General features: G+C 57.8%; 1 protein-coding gene across 1 annotated transcript; it reads right to left on the bottom strand.

The window, feature by feature from the left end:
* Positions 1 to 234: 234 nt before the first annotated feature.
* Positions 235 to 20,756, bottom strand: LOC115532329 (zinc finger CCCH domain-containing protein 7B). The gene is made up of 22 exons (XM_030342053.1): positions 20,536 to 20,756; positions 20,268 to 20,369; positions 20,137 to 20,173; positions 19,484 to 19,681; positions 16,450 to 16,608; positions 15,827 to 15,907; positions 15,586 to 15,664; positions 14,800 to 15,476; positions 13,705 to 14,524; positions 13,532 to 13,575; positions 13,271 to 13,349; positions 11,787 to 11,948; positions 10,516 to 10,730; positions 6,960 to 7,060; positions 6,387 to 6,571; positions 4,090 to 4,166; positions 3,762 to 3,973; positions 2,633 to 2,738; positions 2,412 to 2,520; positions 1,785 to 1,936; positions 1,475 to 1,644; positions 235 to 1,154 (listed from the first exon to the last, which is right to left on the bottom strand). Exons 1-22 carry the CDS (start codon positions 20,721 to 20,723, stop codon positions 974 to 976), a joined length of 4,134 nt encoding a protein of 1,377 aa, XP_030197913.1. The 5' UTR covers positions 20,724 to 20,756; the 3' UTR covers positions 235 to 973.
* Positions 20,757 to 20,765: the final 9 nt, after the last annotated feature.

Raw genomic sequence — 20,765 nt, 5'->3', positions numbered from 1 at the left:
ATATTCCACAATGCCGCATAACCGTTCGATCGCTGCTATCGAACCAATGATCGATTGATCCAATCAAAGTCGGTCAATTGAGTGTCACACAGAATTCACTCAGATGAGTGGTTTTCTTGTGAGCAAGAACAGCCACTAAATCAGAAGGCATCATGACATCATGTGCTTCATGGAGCTGATGTTTGCGTCTTGAGTATAAATGCTAAAAAAAAGAAAAGTCATAGCACAACATCGTCTTATTTCATTCATTTTATTCGTGTTGCTTCAATTTGCTAAAAACTGGCCATTATTACAAACCAACATTATTAAAATAGAAACATAACAATTGAAAACATTGCCTCTAAAATGTAATTAATGCGTGTCAGAGTAAGAAATCAAAGTGACACAAATATATATATTCTATATATAGAATATATAGATAGATATTTTAACAGGATCAAAACTTCAAGTTAGACAGAACTCAACACAAAGTCATTGCAGCCCGCTGCTGCCAACGTGCTTTAAGGCCTCCTCCAATCAGTGACTGAATTAATATGCACATGAACTGAGGGGCGTGGCAGCGACGCCCCTGAAGGCGGAGTCACCCAGCTCCAGATCCCTGATCTCATTGGTCAGACGGTTCATCCTGTAATATCGGATCAGGGTCGGGCGCTCTGCTTTGATTTTTCTAGATCCTACATCGGCAGCGTGGAGCTGAACCCCAGCGGGTGACCCTCGACCCCCCCGACCCCCCCGGCCCCCCCTGACCCCCGACCCTGACCCGCTCTGTGATCAGCCGTTTACAACAACGTTCAGACCCGTAAGCAGAAGCCTGCTCACAATAACTCGACTCCCCAAAGACTGCCTCCATAAGCCGGCTCCCCCTGAGAGCCTCAGACACGGAGAGGTCCGGAGTATCCCTGAACTGAAACAGATGCACAGCTCCTCCCCCCGGACCCCCGGACCCCCGGACCCCCGGACCGGCGCCCGCTCCTCAGTCCTGCAGGAGGAAGTTGAACTTCCCGAAGTCTGCGTCGTCGGGCAGGATGAGCAGCTCCTCGCGGGCTTGGGCCAGCCTCCTGCGCAGGAAGTCCCGCCTCTGCAGCCACTCCTGGAGCTCCTCGGGGCTGTGGGCGGAGTCACAGCACACGCCCTCCGCACAGCCGCTGTCCAGCCTGTCAATCAGGGACACGGTTTCTGTTAATGAGCGAGGTCCCCCTCTCCTACGCCATGAGCTCACGGCCCCCGTCCGGACGGGGGACCCCCCCCCCAGCGGGTTCTGGATCCTTCTAAAGGAACGGGGGTCACGCCCTGCAGCTGACGGAGGGTCAGGGGTCAGGGGTCAGGGGTTAGGGTTAGGGTCAGGGGTCAGGGTTAGGGGGTGTACCTGGGGCAGGGTTAGGGTTAGGGGGCGTACCTGGGGCAGGGTTAGGGGTCGTACCTGGGGCAGGGTTAGGGGGCGTACCTGGGGCAGGGTTAGGGTTAGGGGGCGTACCTGGGGCACAGGGCAAAGTGCAGCCCGGGGAAGCGGTGGCTCCAGCTCAGGCTAAGCTCCTCCCCCTCGGCGCTGAACACGCGGTCCTTGTGTTTCTCCGTGGCGATGTGATGCTGCCACTGGCGCTCGCTGTTGCTTTGGCGCCCGCACAGACGGCAGTAGAAGCCGCTCTGCAGGAGAAACCACAGGGGGGGGGGTCAACACACTGTCTCCATGTTACGGAATATCATCACAAAGTTACGCATTGGTTCGTCCTCCATGTTGGCCCTGAGGCGCGCTGCAGGAGTAGGAGTAGGGCTAGAGGATCCACCGTTGGCTCAGCGTAGTCGGTCGGCATGACGATGTTCTTGTTGTCGGCGGCGGCGGCGGCGGCTGCGGGGGGGCGGGGCGGGGCGTCGGCGGTCTGTTTCCCGAGGCGCGCCACGCTCAGCCAGACCTCGTAGATCTGCTGGACGTCCCTCACTGCAGGGACAGATCACAGCTCCGTCACGCCGCGGGGAACACCAACAGGAAGACGGAACGCTCCCAAGAGAGCATGGGCTTCCATCCCGGGAATCGCTTTAACATTGTAGTCATGGTCGTTGAACACACACACACACACACACTAGGATACCTTTCTCTGTGTTACGGTAAACTAGGCTGGCTTCTCATTGTGATGCGCTAACAACAGACAGATAACCGTATCGTAGACGCCGGTCCGCTCCGGGTCGCCCGGCGTCTGTCCAGCTGAGAGGTGGAACTTCTCCCTCTATCACTAAACCGCTCCTAACGGTCGGGTTACAATCTCCGTGAGGCAGCTGGTTGATTGGATCTTTGGGGTCACATGACCGCATGCCCTCTCAAAACACACAACACCCTAACCCGGTCAGGTACCCGATCCACCTAGTTCTCTGTTCTGGTGGAGGACTACGAGGTTGCGTCCCAACAGTCCACTCACGGCCGTTGTTCTTCATGTAAGTCCACAGCTCCTTCTCCTCCTCGCTGTGGGCGAAGGTGCAGTTTCCTGTGTAGTTGCACTTCCCGCTTCTTTGGATCTGGCCACAGATCTGGAAGAGGAGAGCGTTCCACTGTCAGGTACATCAAGTCCAGCCCCCACCCCTCTGGGATCAGCCTGACTGGTTACAGAGCAGCACAGAGCCGACCCATCAGAGTACCTACATCGTACTGGAAGGGGTAGTTCTTGGCGGAGGGCAGCTGTCGGACCTGCACCCACTTGTGCCTCTCTGGAGACATGACCAACAGGACGCGCCCCTCCTTAGTCCAGCTGCACGGACCGGAGACAGACACAGACATGGAGAGAGAGACAGTCACAGGCATGGAGAGAGACAGTCACAGACATGGAGAGAGACAGTCACAGAGCGGAGACACAGTCACAGACATGGAGAGACAGTCACAGACATGGAGAGAGACAGTCACAGACATGGAGAGAGAGAGTCACAGACCGGAGACACAGTCACAGACATGGAGAGACAGTCACAGACATGGAGAGAGACAGTCACAGACATGGAGAGAGACAGTCACAGACATGGAGAGAGAGACAGTCACAGACATGGAGAGACAGTCACAGACATGGAGAGAGACAGTCACAGACATGGAGAGAGAGACAGTCACAGACATGGAGAGAGAGACAGTCACAGACATGGAGAGAGGCAGTCACAGACATGGAGAGAGACAGTCACAGACATGGAGAGAGAGACAGTCACAGACATGGAGAGACAGTCACAGACATGGAGAGAGACAGTCACAGACATGGAGAGAGAGACAGTCACAGACATGGAGAGAGAGACAGTCACAGACATGGAGAGAGACAGTCACAGACATGGAGAGAGACAGTCACATACATGGAGAGAGAGACAGTCACAGACAGGAGACACAGTCACAGACATGGAGAGAGACAGTCACAGACATGGAGAGAGACAGTCACAGACATGGAGAGAGAGACAGTCACAGACATGGAGAGAGAGACAGTCACAGACATGGAGAGAGAGACAGTCACAGACATGGAGAGAGGCAGTCACAGACATGGAGAGAGGCAGTCACAGACATGGAGACACAGGCGGGTCAGCCCTGACCCGCTGGCGCCCCGCTCACCTGTGCCGGCCCCTGGCCTTGCAGTACTGACCCGCTGGCCCCCGGGGCCCCCGCTCACCTGTGCCGGCCCCTGGCCTTGCCCGCTGGCCCCCGCTCACCTGTGCCGGCCCCTGGCCGTGCAGTACTGACCCGCTGGCCCCCGCTCACCTGTGCCGGCCCCTGGCCGTGCAGTACTGACCCGCTGGCCCCCGCTCACCTGTGCCGGCCCCTGGCCGTGCAGTACTTCAGGGCCTTGTCGGGCTCCGTGATGAGGCCGTGGTGCCAGCAGCGCCCGCAGATGAACCGCAGCCTGAGCTTCAGGCCCTGGCTGCCCCCCCCCCCGCCGCCAGACCGCCCCCCAGCCTTCGGTTTGCTGATAGCCCCCCCACCCCCCTCGGCCCCCCCCACGGACCCTCTGGGGGACAGGGGCTGGTGGAGGGAAAGGAGGCCTCGTTAGAGTTAGAGTTAAAACAGGCTCATGGGTAACAGACACTTGGACATGATTGGGTTCTTTCTCTTTTAAAATAAACAGATTTCCTGTTTACGTTTGTCCTCTTTGTGTCCAGCTCTCGCTCCCCGTGATACTTGACGGACGAGGCCACGATCTCCTCGGGGGTGATACCTGTGGAGCAGCACATCAGTCAACCTCCCGCTCAGCTCTGAGGCTGTACTGCCCCCTGCTGGACACCACACCACACCACACCACCACACCACCACACCACCACACCACCACCGCACCACCACACCACCACACCACACCACCACACCACACCACCACACCACCACACCACACCACACCACACCACCACACCACACCACACCACCACCACACCACACCACCACACCACACCACCACACCACCACACCACCACACCACACCGCACCGCACCACCACACCACCACACCACCACACCACCACACCACACCACACCACCACCACACCACCACACCACCACACCACCACACCACACCACCACACCACACCACCCCACCACACCACCACACCACACCACCACACCACCCCACCACACCACCACACCACACCACCACACCACACCACACCACCACACCACCACACCACCACACCACACCACACCACCACACCACACCACCACCACCACCACACCACCACACCACACCACCACACCACCACACCACCACCACACCACCACCACACCACCACACCACACCACCACACCACCACCACACCACCACCACACCACCACACCACCACACCACACCACCACCACACCACCACACCACCACACCACACCACCACACCACACCACCACACCACCACACCACACCACCACACCACCACACCACCACACCACACCACACCACCACACCACACCACCACCACACCACACCACCACACCACCGCACCACACCACCACCACACCACACCACCACACCACCACACCACCACCACACCACCACACCACCACACCACCACACCACACCACCACACCACACCACACCACCACCACACCACACCACACCACCACACCACACCACACCACCACACCACACCACCACACCACCACACCACCGCACCACACCACCACACCACCACACCACACCACCACACCACACCACCACACCACCACCACACCACCACACCACACCACCACACCACCGCACCACCACACCACACCACCACACCACCACACCACCACCACACCACCACACCACCACACCACCACACCACACCACACCACACCACCACACCACCACACCACCGCACCACCACACCACACCACCGCACCACACCACCGCACCACCACACCACCACACCACACCACACCACCACACCACACCACCACACCACCACACCACCACACCACACCACCACACCACACCACCACACCACACCACCACACCACCACACCACCACACCACACCACCACACCACCACCACACCACCACACCGCACCACCGCACCACCACACCACCGCACCACCGCACCACCACACCACACCACCACACCACCACACCACACCACCACACCACACCACCACACCACCACACCACCACACCACACCACACCACACCACCACACCACACCACCACACCACCACACCACACCACCACACCACACCACCACACCACCACACCACACCACACCACCACACCACACCACCACACCACACCACACCACCACACCACACCACCACACCACCACACCACCACACCACCACCACCACACCACACCACCACACCACACCACCACACCACCACACCACACCACACCACCACACCACACCACACCACCACACCGCACCACCGCACCACCACACCACCACACCACCACACCACACCACCACACCACACCACCACACCACCACACCACACCACCACACCGCACCACCACACCAGACCACCACCGCACCACCACACCAGACCACCACACCACCACACCACCGCACCACCACACCACCACACCACACCACCACACCACCACACCACACCACCACACCGCACCACCACACCAGACCACCACCGCACCACCACACCAGACCACCACACACCACACCACCACACCGCACCACCACACCGCACCGCACCACACCACACCGCCTTTCACAGAAACCCACCCATGACTCAATATCACCAACAACATACATGTAGCCTTCACTTATATTACGAGCCCTTTGAAGGGCGGTCACAGACCTAAAGAACCTCCTCTCTGCATCAACACCGGTCGCCTCGGATAGAGGGCATCTCCGACATAACGGCAGCGGAACATCATGTCAGGTTAACTCTGTGTGTGTCTGTGTGTGTGTGTGTGTGTGTGTGTGTGTGTGTGTGTGTGTGCGTGTGCGTGTGCGTGTGTGCGTACCCGAGGTGCGCTGCAGGGCCCAGGTCTTCAGCTCCAGCGGGGAGTGGGCGAACAGGCAGTCGTCCTCCAGCTGGCAGCCGTATCGCGCCGCGTGGCGGCACAGCTCCATGCAGTGCTCGGGGGCCAGGGCCCGGACCTTCCTGTAGCCCACACTGCCGCCGGGGCCCGTGACGTACACCAGGCACCTGGGGGCCGGCGGGGGGGGGGGGCACACAGACACACGGTCAGAGAGGAGCGGTCAGGACGGGGGAGGGGGGGTCTAGGTCTGGACACTGCCCCAGTCTGGGGTTACTGGGAGGAACGCTGCCCCAGTCTGGGGTTACTGGGAGGACCGCTGCCCCAGTCTGGGGTTACTGGGAGGACCGCTGCCCCAGTCTGGGGTTACTGGGAGGACCGCTGCCCCAGTCTGGGGTTACTGGGAGGACCGCTGCCCCAGTCTGGGGTTACTGGGAGGGAGGTTGGGAAGCTACTTCCCGATGGCTCCTCATCCCTCTGTCGGTTCAGACCGTGCGGTGCGGTCCTACGTCGTACGGTGTGAGGTGCACGGTCAGGTGCGTGCGTCCGGCGACCCACCTGTTGGTGTTGAAGTCGTGGCGAGCGTCGGGGTTGGAGCAGGAGACGCCGTCGTCACGGGAACGCTGGCTGGTGATGCGGGGCTTACCGTCGTAACATCTCTGGACCCGAGAGAGAAAGGAGAGAGAGGAGAGACAGGAGAAGGGTTCGGGGCCGTCAGAGATGGCAAACAAACGCAGCGCTGTCATTGGAGCTCCAGGGTCAGAGGTCAATGGAGAGGGGTCAGGGGAGTCAGGTCAGAGGTCAGCTGAGGACCTCTGACCTCCAGAAGACCCGGAACGCCGGACTCCAACCCCCGGTGATTAACGTCAGCCCTGGGCCCAGTTCTTCAAAGGTGATCCAGTGGGATTCTGGATCACGGACTGGATCCAATTCAGAGCAACAAACGGATTCTGAACTGAGATCAGATCATGGAATCCGATTATTCAATTTGGTATGGATCCAACCTGATCTATTTGATTCCAAAATAACAGGATTGTCCTGATCCCATCGAAAGGGTGGATTCAGTTGGTTATCCTTAAATTGGGTATTTGGATCACAGTTATCCAATCCATTGTTCCTTTAAAAACTGGAATAAAAGTCTGATGGATCAGGTCATCCTGGAGAGGCAACCATGGGATCCAAATCTGGATCATTTGATCCAGATAATTCTTTTTAAAACTGGGCCCAGGGGTCCCCTCTCTGCTGTCAGTCCCCAGGGGTCCCCTCTCTGCTGTCAGTCCCCAGGGGTCCCCTCTCTGCTGTCAGTCCCCAGGGGTCCCCTCTCTGTGATCAACGGGACCGTTGGGGGCGCTGGAGACGGGTTCCCTCCGCTGAACAGCCCTCCCAGGGGGCACATACTTTAAAACGGCTCGCCAGAAGTTCTCCTGCCCTTTGCCTTTGGCTATGTGTTAAATACATGACCAGCCAATCAGGAGCGAGCAGCGCGGGCCGGCAGCCCCCTGCCCAGACAGCAGAGCGAGGGCAGAGGAGCGCTGGGGCGGGGCTCCAAGTCGTTCCCCGTCACGGAGAGAGTGCTATACATGGTGCGCGCCATTTTGTAGTGGTGTTTGAATTCTCAGTGGTTAATTTCATTCAGTGGACAATAACATACCCCAAACTTTAGTGAACATACGATGTTCCCTACATGTTACTCTATATATCACAATGCAATGCTGTCGTGTTTTCTAAACGTAATTTAATGACGCAAATGACGTTTAGAAATGTTTGGCGTGGTGTCCGCATTCTCGTTTGTTCGTTCCCTATATAGTTCACTATCATAAACACTACATAGGGAATAGTGAGTGAGTGAATAGGGAACGATTTGGAACACAGCTACTGTGTGTGGGAGTGTTTGGAGGATCACCTGGCCTGAGTCACACTGATTAGACCCTGGGTGAGGCTGAAGTGCACACCTGTTTTGTAGTGAGTAATCAGTGTGCAAAGGTCAAGCCAGCCTTCACAACACTCAGAGATCCTGCACGGCAACCTGGAGCTCACGTACCATCGTGTACCATCGTCTCCAAACCTTAACCATAAACCGGTCCTCGACCAGCAGCACCCTGCGGCCTGGCCTGGAGGAACCCGGGCCTCGGGTCTCACGGACCCTGGGGGGTGGGGGTTGAGACCCCGGCCGGGGGGATGTGGAGACCCAATAAACGTAGACCCTGATACTCAATGCACAGCAGGTGTGCAGCCTCACCAGCCCCAGAGGCCATCAGTGTGCCTCAGGCCGGGCGAGGCTGCCTCAACCCGCCGTCCTCCACCCCCCCCCCACACCATGCAGGGGTCAGGGGGGCCGATGAGGACCAGAGGCCCCGTGGAGCGGGGGCCCCCAGCCGTCTGAAGCCCCTCGTTGCCGTGGAGAGCCGGGCGGGTTCCTCTGTGCTGGTGGTTGTTCTCATCGCTCCGCCCATCACTACTAAACCGGTTGGAACGCACCGAACCATCTGGTTTTACCACACGGGACAAAAGCTGTGTTCGAAATCGTTCCCCATCACGGATATAGTGCACTACATAGGGTGCTATTGCCCGGCGCATATCTAAAAAGGGTTGGTCTGAAGCAGCCTAGTTACCCGTAGGTGTGGTTTGGGCGTAAAATGCAATAAACCAATGAGAGTGCCATCTCCCATCCCCTTTAAGAGCCATGAGTGCATTTGAACCTGACGAGTGGATGTTTTGACAGCGCGTCTGCAGTCTCCGATGAGACAGATGCACATGAATTTCAAACTTCAAATGGCTCAGATTATAGCCAAATAATATGGCCTAATTCAAACATGGAATAACCTTTTCTTCCACAACTTCAGAAATACTGAGTCCTCAAATTAATTTCGGCAAAGAAAACTTAACACACATATGTGATGCGGTAACTGTGGTTCTATTTAATGATATACGCAATACATTATAAACAGTGTTTATCAGTATTGTATGCATTATCGTTATCGACTTGTGTTTCTAATATGCATGTGTCCCCCCGTTAATATGCATTGCCATGGACTGTATTATGCGTTACGTGTTTAGTTTGCGTGTGTTGATGGACGCACACACGCGCGCCCGCATTCATTAATTATTTGCACACACGCACACGCACGCCCGCATTCATTCATTGTTTTTATCACCCACTCGCAGCACAACAATGTTTCCTCACTGTCAAATACTTATCAATCCTAAAAGTTATGGCCACGTACACGATGTCTGTGTCAAAGAAAATATGTGTTTACTGTACGGTGTTTGCAGATGCTTTGATTTAAAATAACAACTTATCACCGCTGTATCAGCTGTTCTTTCCCAAATAATTTACCAAGAATGTGAGGCTAGGTAGATGAGAGAAGCAAAGTGTATGCGCGAGGTGCACAAGCAACATTATGCATGCGCCCTTAAAATAGCAAAGAACGCTCTGCGCCAGTTGCAAATTAGCAACGACACATGCACCAGTGAGAAAGTCAATTGCGCCGGATGCAAGATAGGGCCCTGAGAGAGGCTGGAGGGTCAGAGGGAGTGAGCCCCACTTATGACCTGGAGGAACGTTAAAACGTCATGAGGGCCGAGCGGAGAGCACAGCCTCAAGAGATAGAGCTCACCCAGACCATGACCTCCCCACCCCGGAATACCAACACACACACACACACACACACACACACACACACACACACACACACACACACACACACACACACACACACACACACACACACACACACACACACACACACACACACACAACATTCCTTTGTGTCTCTCTACATCCCATCAGACCCGATGTAAGGGACTCAACTTCAAGATACTTTCATGGATAATAACATTCAAATGTTTGATTAGATATGAATAACTTGAAATGCAAAAAGTGGGGCCCCAAGGAAATGTAACCATTTATCCATTTTAACAATTATAACCTGTGTCGTGTGTGCTTGCGGTGATCAGTTGTGTTTGTGTGTGTTTGTGTGTGTGTTTGTTTGTGTTTGTGTGTGTGGCCGCGTGTGTGCGGCCATGTGTGTGCGGTCGTGTGTGCGGTCAGTTTGTCGTGTGTGTGTGTGCGGCCGTGTGTGTGCGTCCGGTCCTCCGCGCGGCGCCCTCTCACCTCACACAGGAACAGGAAGCTGCCGTTGTGCTCCTGGAGGAGCTGCGCCACGCGGGCCCCTGGGGGGCCCCCGGGGGCCCGCGGCCCAAACAGCCGGCCGCGGTCCAGCGCGCCGCTCTTCTCCTCCGTCCACACCTCCACCTCCAGCTGGTTGAAGGCGAAGGTGCACATCTCGCCGTACTTGCAGAGCCCCACCACGCCGGAGTTCAGCAGCTCTGGGACGGCGTTGGGCCAGACGGACAGACGGACAGTCAGACAGACGGAGTCAGACAGACGGACAGACAGTCAGACAGTCAGTCAGACAGACGGACAGACGGAGTCAGACAGACGGACAGACAGTCAGACAGTCAATCAGACAGACGGACAGACGGAGTCAGCCAGACGGACAGACGGACAGTCAGACGGACAGACGGACAGTCAGACAGTCAGTCAGTCAGACAGTCGGAGGACAGACGGACAGTCAGACAGACGGACAGTCAGACAGTCAGGCAGACAGACAGTCAGACAGTCGGACAGACGGACAGTCAGACGGAGGAGCTGCACGGTGTTCATCCTTTGACTGGAGGACAGACTTGGCGTTTAGACCCAACCGGTTCATAGTCTGTGACTCGGAACAGGAACAACACAGCCTTCACTTTACTCCCTTCATCACCCTCTCATGTCTCACCCCTCCCTCACCCTCATCATCCTCACCCCTCCCTCACCCTCATCATCCTCACCCCTCCCTCATCCTCTCATGTCCTCACCCCTCCCTCACCCTCATCATCCTCACCCCTCCCTCACCCTCTCATGTCTCCCCCCTCCCTCACCCTTTCATCATCCTCACCCCTCCCTCACCCTCATCATCCTCACCCCTCCCTCATCCTCTCATGTCCTCACCCCTCCCTCACCCTCTCATGTCTCACCCCTCCCTCACCCTCTCATGTCTCACCCCTCCCTCACCCTCATCATCCTCACCCCTCCCTCATCCTCTCATGTCCTCACCCCTCCCTCACCCTCTCATGTCTCACCCCTCCCTCACCCTCTCATGTCTCACCCCTCCCTCACCCTCATCATCCTCACCCCTCCCTCACCCTCTCATGTCTCGCCCCTCCCTCACCCTCTCATGTCTCGCCCCTCCCTCACCCTCTCATGTCTCGCCCCTCCCTCACCCTCTCATGTCTCACCCCTCCCTCACCCTCTCATGTCTCACCCCTCCCTCACCCTCATCATCCTCACCCCTCCCTCATCCTCTCATGTCCTCACCCCTCCCTCACCCTCTCATGTCTCACCCTTGCACAGCATGAACTTCCCGGTGAAGGGTCGGGTGAGGGGGAGGGGCCGCACCCGGGTCCAGGTGGGGGAGGGGTCGTCCCGCCGCCGGCCCAGCAGGAGGTCCTGCCGGCAGTCATGGACCAGCTCGGGGGTGTGGACGAAGGAGTAGACCGAGCGCCCTGGGGGGGGGGGGGGGGGGGGGGGCGGAGGTTAGGAGGGGGGAGGAGGGAGGGGGGGGAATTCTGGGCCTTGTATACTAGAGGTACTGATGGCCCCCTTCGAATCCCCCCTACCAGCCCTGTGCGCAGAATTGTTGACGGGGGGGACGGGGGGGGACGGGGGGACGGGGGAGACCAGTTGTTGACCGGGGGACGGGGGACGGGGGGGGACGGGGACGGGGGGGGGAGACCAGTTGTTGACCGGGGGACGGGGGACGGGGCGGGGGGGGGACGGGGGGGGGGATGGGGGGGGGGGGGGAGACCAGTTGTTGACCGGGGGACGGGGGGGGACGGGGACGGGGGGGGGGAAGCCAGTTGTTGACCGGGGGACGGGGGACGGGGCGGGGGGGGGACGGGGGGGGGACGGGGCGGGGGGGGGACGGCGGGGGACGGGGGGGGACGGGGGACGGGGGGAGACCAGTTGTTGACCGGGGGACGGGGGGGGGCAAAACCGGTTGTAATTTTTTTTTCTTTCGAGGTGGCAGGGGGTGTGGTCGCAGCTAGATGTAACTAATAAAGTTACTTGCAATCTCACTTAGTTTCTTTTAAAATCAAGTAAACAATAAAGTAACTAAGTTACTATTTTAAGGAGTAACTTGTAATCAGTAATCTGATTACTTTTTCAAGGTAACTGTGGCAACACTGGTAGTGACGGTGTGTGTTACCTTTATGGTGTGTGTAGTGTTGTGTAGTGACGGTGTGTGTTACCTTTATGGTGTGTGTTACCTTTATGGTATGTGTAGTGTTGTGTAGTGGTGTTGTGTAGTGACGGTGTGTGTTACCTTTATGGTGTGTGTAGTGTTGTGTAGTAGTGCGGTGTAGTGACGGTGTGTGTAACCTTTATGGTGTGTGTAGTGTTGTGTGGTGTTGTGTAGTGACGGTGTGTGTTACCTTTATGGTATGTGTAGTGTTGTGTAGTAGTGTTGTGTAGTGACGGTGTGTGTTACCTTTATGGTATGTGTAGTGTTGTGTAGTAGTGTTGTGTAGTGACGGTGTGTGTTACCTTTATGGTGTGTGTAGTGTTGTGTAGTAGTGTTGTGTAGTGACGGTGTGTGTTACCTTTATGGTATGTGTAGTGTTGTGTAGTAGTGTTGTGTAGTGACGGTGTGTGTTACCTTTATGGTGTGTGTAGTGTTGTGTAGTAGTGTTGTGTAGTGACGGTGTGTGTTACCTTTATGGTGTGTGTAGTGTTGTGTAGTAGTGTTGTGTAGTGACGGTGTGTGTTACCTTTATGGTGTGTGTAGTGTTGTGTAGTAGTGTTGTGTAGTGACGGTGTGTGCAACCTTGTCGGGAGTAACAGACGGAGCAGGCCCTCAGGAACATGTGGGTGGAGTCCAGCGGGTTCCAAGCTTTGGTTCCCTTCTACAGACATACACAGACACACACACACACACACACACATAGACACAGACACACACACACAGACACACACACACACACACACACACACACACACAGACAGACAGTGTATGTCAACGCTGAGTGAATACACTCAACAAAAAGGTAATTCAACATCAACCCATCATCACAAGCAGGAGTCTTACTTTAGGGCTTGGTTTGGCAGAGGGCTTTGGGGACGACTTGGCGCCTTGAAGGAAAAAAAAGAGAAAGAATAAAGTCAAACTAATCAGGAGACCTGGTTCCTGATTGGATGATATATATACACATATATATATATATATATATATATATATATATATAGGACCCCGTTCTGTACCGGGTCTGTGGGGGTCCTCTTCCAGGGGGGAGAAGGAGTCCAGGACGTCCAGGGACCTGGGGAGACCTCCAGCCTGGGGCTCCGAAACCGAGGCGCCCTGCAGGCTCTCCAGGACCTGGTCCAGGGACCCGTCCAGGACCTGGTCCAGGGACCCGGCCAGGACCTGGTCCAGGGACCCGTCCAGGACCTGGTCCAAGGACCCGTCCAGGACCTGGTCCAGGGACCCGTCCAGGACCTGGTCCAGGGACCCGTCCAGGACCTGGTCCGCGGTCTCAGCCTCGTGTGCTCCGGGGGCCCCACCACCGCCTCGCCGCTGGACCACCTCGAAGTCATCCAGCTGGTCCAGCTGGTCCAGGGAGTCCAACTGGTCCAGGGAGTCCAGCTGGTCCAGCTGGACCAGCTGGTCTAGGGAGTCCAGCTGGTCCAGGGAGTCCAGCTGGTCTAGGGAGTCCAGCTGGTCCAGGGTCCCCCTCGAGTCCAGCTGGACCAGCTGGTCTAGGGAGTCCAGCTGGTCCAGGGTGTCCAGCTGGTCCAGGGTGTCCAGGCTCTCTGTGAAGGGCCCCTGTCCAGGGTGACGGTCGACCCTGCGGCCCGGTGCCGGTCGGGGGGCCTGTCGGGGGTCCGGCAGGATGCCCTCCCATTGGTCCAGGCTGTCCGGGGTGGGGGAGAGGTGGGGGAGGACCTTCACCGCCCCTCCCCCCGCGGCGCTGAGGCGGCCGAAGGAGGCGGGGGGCAGCAGGGGGGAGGGGGCGGGCAGGTGGCCCGGGGGGGGGAGGCGGGGCTGGGGGGTCCGTGGGGGAAGGCTGGGGGCGGGGCCAGTCTGGAAGACGGGAGGAAGTGATGTCAGAGCAGCACAGGAACCATTTTGGAATGAAGGCTGAAATTTTATAATAATATGAATAATAAAATAATATAAATGCCAATATGTAAATGAGTCATAGCGACCCGTAAGGGCACGTCAACACGGAGTCACTTGGGCCATGTTGGTAGACTACAAAGTCCAACGTACAGAGATAGGCACCACACACACACACACACACACACACACACACACACACACACACACACAGACTCACACACCCTCTCTCTCTCTACCTGGGGAGGGAGGCCGTCCAGCAGGCTGTCCAGGTCCTCTCCCGTCAGATCGAAGTCCTCCAGCGGCTCGGGGGCGGCCCCCGGGGGGGGCGTGGGGGCGGAGCCAGTGGGGGCAGGGGCCCTGTGGGTGGGGCCTGTGGGGGCCATGGGGGTGGGGCCCGTGGGGGCGGGGCCTGTGAGGGCAGGGCCCGTGGGGGCAGGGCCTGTGAGGGCTGTGGGGGCGGGGCCTCTGAGGGCAGGGCCATTGGGGGCGGGGCTCTTGGGGGCGGGGCCATTGGGGGCTGGGCCCTTGGGGGCAGGGCCCGTGGGGGCAGGGCCTGTGAAGGTGGGGGCCTTGGGGGTGGGGCCTGTGAGGGCGGGGGCCTCGGGGGCGGGGCCTCTGAGGGTGGGGCCTTTGGGGGCGGGGCCTGTGAGGGCGGGGCCTGTGAGGGCGGGGCCCGTGGGGAACATGCCGGTGGGGAACTCGCAGGCGGGGGTGGCCTGGGGTTTGAAGGGGCGGGGGGGAAGGTCACCAAAGGTCAAGGTGGTGCTAGGCTGAGCTGCGGCGGTAAAGGGGAGGTCCCCAAAGGTCACGGGGGTGTTGGGCTGAGGTCGTGAGGTCAGGGGGAGGTCACCAAAGGTCACGGGGCTGCTGGGCTGGGCTGAGGCCGAGCGGAGCATGCTGGGAGAAAAATGGGCTGAAAAAAAAACAATAAACAAATACAAATCAAAAAGAGCAAAGAATTATGTACGAGGCGCAGGAGAGAGAAGACAGTGAGGAACACTTGTATCAAGGAGGATCCCAACCTGTGCCGTATGATGGACTCCCGTTCCCAAAACCGTTCCCCAAACCGTTCCCAACGACGTTCCCAACAACGTTCCCCTTCTGAAGAGGAGAAGAGAACACAGAGGATCGGGCAGACCCTTCAGGACACAACGTCTAGACCCAGGAAGGAGCGTCCACACTGCACTCAGGTCCCATCTGGGGACAGGAATAGGAACCGCTCCCCTTAAGGAAGAGCGGTTCAACAGGAACCGGGAGACCAACCTGGGTCGTCACGTAGGCCTTCCTGTTCCTCAGACCCAGACTCAGAGCCAGCTCCTGGGCCAGCTCGCCCACCTGCTTATCCTGAGAGAGAGCGAGAGCGAGAGAGACAGACAGACAGACAGACAGACAGACAGACAGACAGACAGACAGACAGACAGACAGACAGACAGAGAGAGAGAGAGAGCGAGAGCGAGACAGACAGACAGACAGACAGACAGACAGACAGACAGACAGAGAGGGGGACGGACGGACGGACGGACGGACAGAAAGAGGGAGACAGACAGACAGACAGACAGACAGACAGACAGACAGACAGAGAGAGACAGACAGACAGATAGAATATATCACCAGTAAACGACTGCACGTTCGTCCATTTGCAGACATCTGGCATAGTTCTTCGCCACTTTCTCCCCCCTCTCTAGATACTGTCAGCCCGCATGCTGTCCCATAATCCTTTGCACCATAGGATACCCTTAGTGAGTGGGAGTCATTGCCAATTGTGAAAGATGTGAATAACAACTATAATAACAACAACAATAGTACATGTTGTTAATTATGTTTCATTTGAATATCAAGTCAAAGTGTGCGACCTCCATCTCTCCCCCGGGGGGGGGGGGCCTCACCGGGTGGTCCAGCAGCAGGCAGTCTGTGGTGCAGTCGTACGCCTCCCGGTGCAGCCCCAGCTCCTTCAGGCACAGCGCCTTCCGGAACAGCGCCTTGCTGCTGCCCTCGTTCACCCCCAGGGCCTGGTCGCAGTCCGCCACGCCACACGCAAACTCACCCTGGGGACCCCCACGCACACACGCACACACACACACACACACACCAGACACACAGACATGCAAATGCACAGACCACACAAACAGACACGCACACACACACACACACACACACACACACACACACACACACACACACACACACACACACACACACACACACACACACACACACACACACACACACACACACACACACCAGACACACAGACATGCAAATGCACAGACCACACAAACAGACATGCACACACACACACACACATATTGGAATGTTGGGCGACCTCAGAGCCAACGTTGATGAGAGGAAATGTAATGAGATGGGAGGGGAACAGAAATGAAACTCAGAGGCTGATTGGCTCCTAGCCTAACCTCCCAGACTCTGAGCACCGGGCTGTGAGTCATCACACCCTCTGACGGAAACACATCCCATAATATAACGCCCCACGACGACATAATGCAATGAGACCACACTCAACTGTGGTTTCAGTCATGCCTTCCGCTCATCGCAGAACCTCTTCTCCCCTGACGGGAAGATGAGGTTCTAGACCGAATAACAAGGTTTCGATTATTATTGTACGTCTCCCCATGCGGTGGTACACGGTGGCCCTGTCTCACCCCCTCCTGTCTCACCATGCGGTGGTACACGGTGGCCCTGTCTCACCCCCTCCTGTCTCACCATGCGGTGGTACACGGTGGCCCTGTCTCACCCCCTCCTGTCTCACCATGCGGTGGTACACGGTGGCCCTGTCTCACTGTCTCACCATGCGGTGGTACACCGTGGCCCTGTCTCACCCCCTCCTGTCTCACCATGCGGTGGTACACGGTGCCCCCCCCCCCCCCCCCCTGTCTCCCCATGCGGTGGTACACGGTGGCCCTGTCTCACCCCCTCCTGTCTCACCATGCGGTGGTACACGGTGGCCCTGTCTCACTGTCTCACCATGCGGTGGTACACCGTGGCCCTGTCTCACTGTCTCACCATGCGGTGGTACACGGTGGCCCTGTCTCACCCCCTCCTGTCTCACCATGCGGCGGTACACGGTGGCCCTGTCTCACTGTCTCACCATGCGGTGGTACACCGTGGCCCTGTCTCACCCCCTCCTGTCTCACCATGCGGTGGTACACGGTGCCCCCCCCCCCCCCCCCCCTGTCTCCCCATGCGGTGGTACACGGTGGCCCTGTCTCACCCCCTCCTGTCTCACCATGCGGTGGTACACGGTGGCCCTGTCTCACTGTCTCACCATGCGGTGGTACACCGTGGCCCTGTCTCACTGTCTCACCATGCGGTGGTACACGGTGGCCCTGTCTCACCCCCTCCTGTCTCACCATGCGGTGTTACACGGTGGCCCTGTCTCACCCCCTCCTGTCTCACCATGCGGTGGTACACGGTGGCCCTGTCTCACTGTCTCACCATGCGGTGGTACACCGTGGCCCTGTCTCACCCCCTCCTGTCTCACCATGCGGTGGTACACGGTGCCCCCCCCCCCCCCCCCGTCTCCCCATGCGGTGGTACACGGTGGCCCTGTCTCACCCCCTCCTGTCTCACCATGCGGTGGTACACGGTGGCCCTGTCTCACTGTCTCACCATGCGGTGGTACACCGTGGCCCTGTCTCACTGTCTCACCATGCGGTGGTACACGGTGGCCCTGTCTCACCCCCTCCTGTCTCACCATGCGGTGGTACACGGTGGCCCTGTCTCACTGTCTCACCATGCGGTGGTACACCGTGGCCCTGTCTCACCCCCTCCTGTCTCACCATGCGGTGGTACACGGTGCCCCCCCCCCCCCCCTGTCTCCCCATGCGGTGGTACACGGTGGCCCTGTCTCACCCCCTCCTGTCTCACCATGCGGTGGTACACGGTGGCCCTGTCTCACTGTCTCACCATGCGGTGGTACACCGTGGCCCTGTCTCACTGTCTCACCATGCGGTGGTACACGGTGGCCCTGTCTCACCCCCTCCTGTCTCACCATGCGGTGGTACACGGTGGCCCTGTCTCACTGTCTCACCATGCGGTGGTACACGGTGGCCCTGTCTCACTGTCTCACCATGCGGTGGTACACGGTGGCCCTGTCTCACTGTCTCACCATGCAGTGGTACACCGTGGCCCTGTCTCACTGTCTCACCATGCGGTGGTACACGGTGGCCCTGTCTCACTGTCTCACCATGCGGTGGTACACGGTGGCCCTGTCTCACCCCCTCCTGTCTCACCATGCGGTGGTACACGGTGGCCCTGTCTCACCCCCTCCTGTCTCACCATGCGGTGGTACACCGTGGCCCTGTCTCACTGTCTCACCATGAGGTGGTACACCGTGGCCCTGTCTCACCCCCCCCCCCGTCTCACCATGCGGTGGTACACGGTGGCCCTGTCTCACCCCCCCCGTCTCACCATGCGGTGGTACAACGTGGCCCTGTCTCACCCCCCCCCGTCTCACCATGCGGTGGTACACCGTGGCCCTGTCTCACCCCCCCCCATCTCACCATGCGGTGGTACACCGTGGCCCTGTCTCACTGTCTCACCATGCAGTGGTACACGGTGGCCCTGTCTCACTGTCTCACCATGCAGTGGTACACGGTGGCCCTGTCTCACTGTCTCACCATGCAGTGGTACACGGTGGCCCTGTCTCACTGTCTCACCATGCGGTGGTACACGGTGGCCCTGTCTCACCCCCCCCCGTCTCACCATGCGGTGGTACACGGTGGCCCTGTCTCACTGTCTCACCATGCGGTGGTACACCGTGGCCCTGTCTCACCATGCGGTGGTACACGGTGGCCCTGTCTCACCCCCTCCTGTCTCACCATGCGGTGGTACACGGTGGCCCTGTCTCACTGTCTCACCATGCGGTGGTACACGGTGGCCCTGTCTCACCCCCCCCCGTCTCACCATGCGGTGGTACACGGTGGCCCGGTTGACGTACAGGCTCTCCACCAGGGCGGGGGGGACGTCCATCTCCTCAGAGGCGGCGTAGCGCACCACGCCCAGAGCCTCGCTGAACTGGACCGCCGCCGCGGGCCACGCCCCCTCCCTGAACAGCGCGTTGCCCTCCGACAGCAGGTTGAACACCAGCTGGGACACGATGACCTGGGGGGGAGGGGGGGAGACGGGTGAGGAAGACTCACGCTGTGGGGGGGGGGGGGGGGGGAGACGGGTGAGGAAGACTCCCGCTGTGCTCCTCAATCCTCCAACGCCACTCTTCCCTGTCGAAAGGCGAACACTTTTTTCGCATTTATCTCTACAGTTTCTTGAAGGTTTGGGAAACACTGAGCTAGACTGTCCATGTTGTGCCAAACCTCAACACATCATCACAGCCAATCTCACTCACTTGTGCATTAAGCATTCATCCTCTGTCTCAATATTGGGTGGACACAAAATATAAGCCGTGTACAAACACAATCATATACTCTCTATTAAGTGGTTCAGCTTTCTATGTCTGATATGAACTCTATAGAGTTATTCTGTTAGAGGGGGTGGGATATAACAGAAGTAGACAAAATTCGCACTCAAAGTATTGCTATTTAATATAATGATATATGTACCTCGCAGCTGTTCGGGTCTGGATAAGCAAGAGTAGACCTGGAACGGAGAAAAAGACTGTCAACATCGACTTACGAAAACAAGAATAGAGATACAACTGCTGATGGAATGACCACTTGAAATGTGTCCTCACTCTATGAAGGCCATAGCTTTCTTTATCTCCTTCTTTCGTTTCTGTCTCTCCGGGTCCATCTTTGAACACTGAGGAATAAGAGCTCGATGTAGAAACAGCCTTCTATGGAGATCAGGATTTAAAAGAGTAATTAGTCAACCATTTCCCTTTTATGTAAACAGACAGCCCAGCACAACTTTCAGGGGGAGTCTTAAAAAGTGTGATGCATGCATTATCCTACACACTGAAGACAATCCCCGTCACTTCATACATTCACAACAAAACACACATGTCGCTTCTTCCGAGGTCCACAAGTTCAGGTGCTCCGACCCAGATGTTCAGCGGACGACTGGACCATACGACGGGAGGCTGACCATCAGGGCAGACGCGAGATCCGGAATACCAACTCCTCAGGTACTTTACGTGTGTTTGTCTGGGGTTGTCTTCCCTAGTTTCGTTTCCCAGCTCTGCTGTCATGCGTCTTCCTGCCGCTCCCCCTCGCTGCGCGCCTCGGCTGCG

Source organism: Gadus morhua, chromosome 2, assembly GCF_902167405.1.
Source record: "Gadus morhua chromosome 2, gadMor3.0, whole genome shotgun sequence".
In the NCBI taxonomy this organism is placed as follows: Eukaryota; Metazoa; Chordata; class Actinopteri; order Gadiformes; family Gadidae; genus Gadus; species Gadus morhua.
Note: the sequence above shows the minus strand (reverse complement) of the source record. Positions and strands in the feature narration are given on the sequence as shown.

Bases quoted from the DNA above. Each gene is read 5' to 3' on its own strand.
- LOC115532329 (XM_030342053.1), bottom strand. From the start codon at position 20,723: ATGACAGCAGAGCTGGGAAACGAAACTAGGGAAGACAACCCCAGACAA. The intron at 4,167-6,386 runs GTACGCACACAC...GCTGCTCCACAG, and splicing joins GGCCCTGCAGCGCACCTCGG to GTATCACCCCCGAGGAGATC. The intron at 3,974-4,089 runs GTAAACAGGAAA...TCCCTCCACCAG, and splicing joins TGGACACAAAGAGGACAAAC to CCCCTGTCCCCCAGAGGGTC.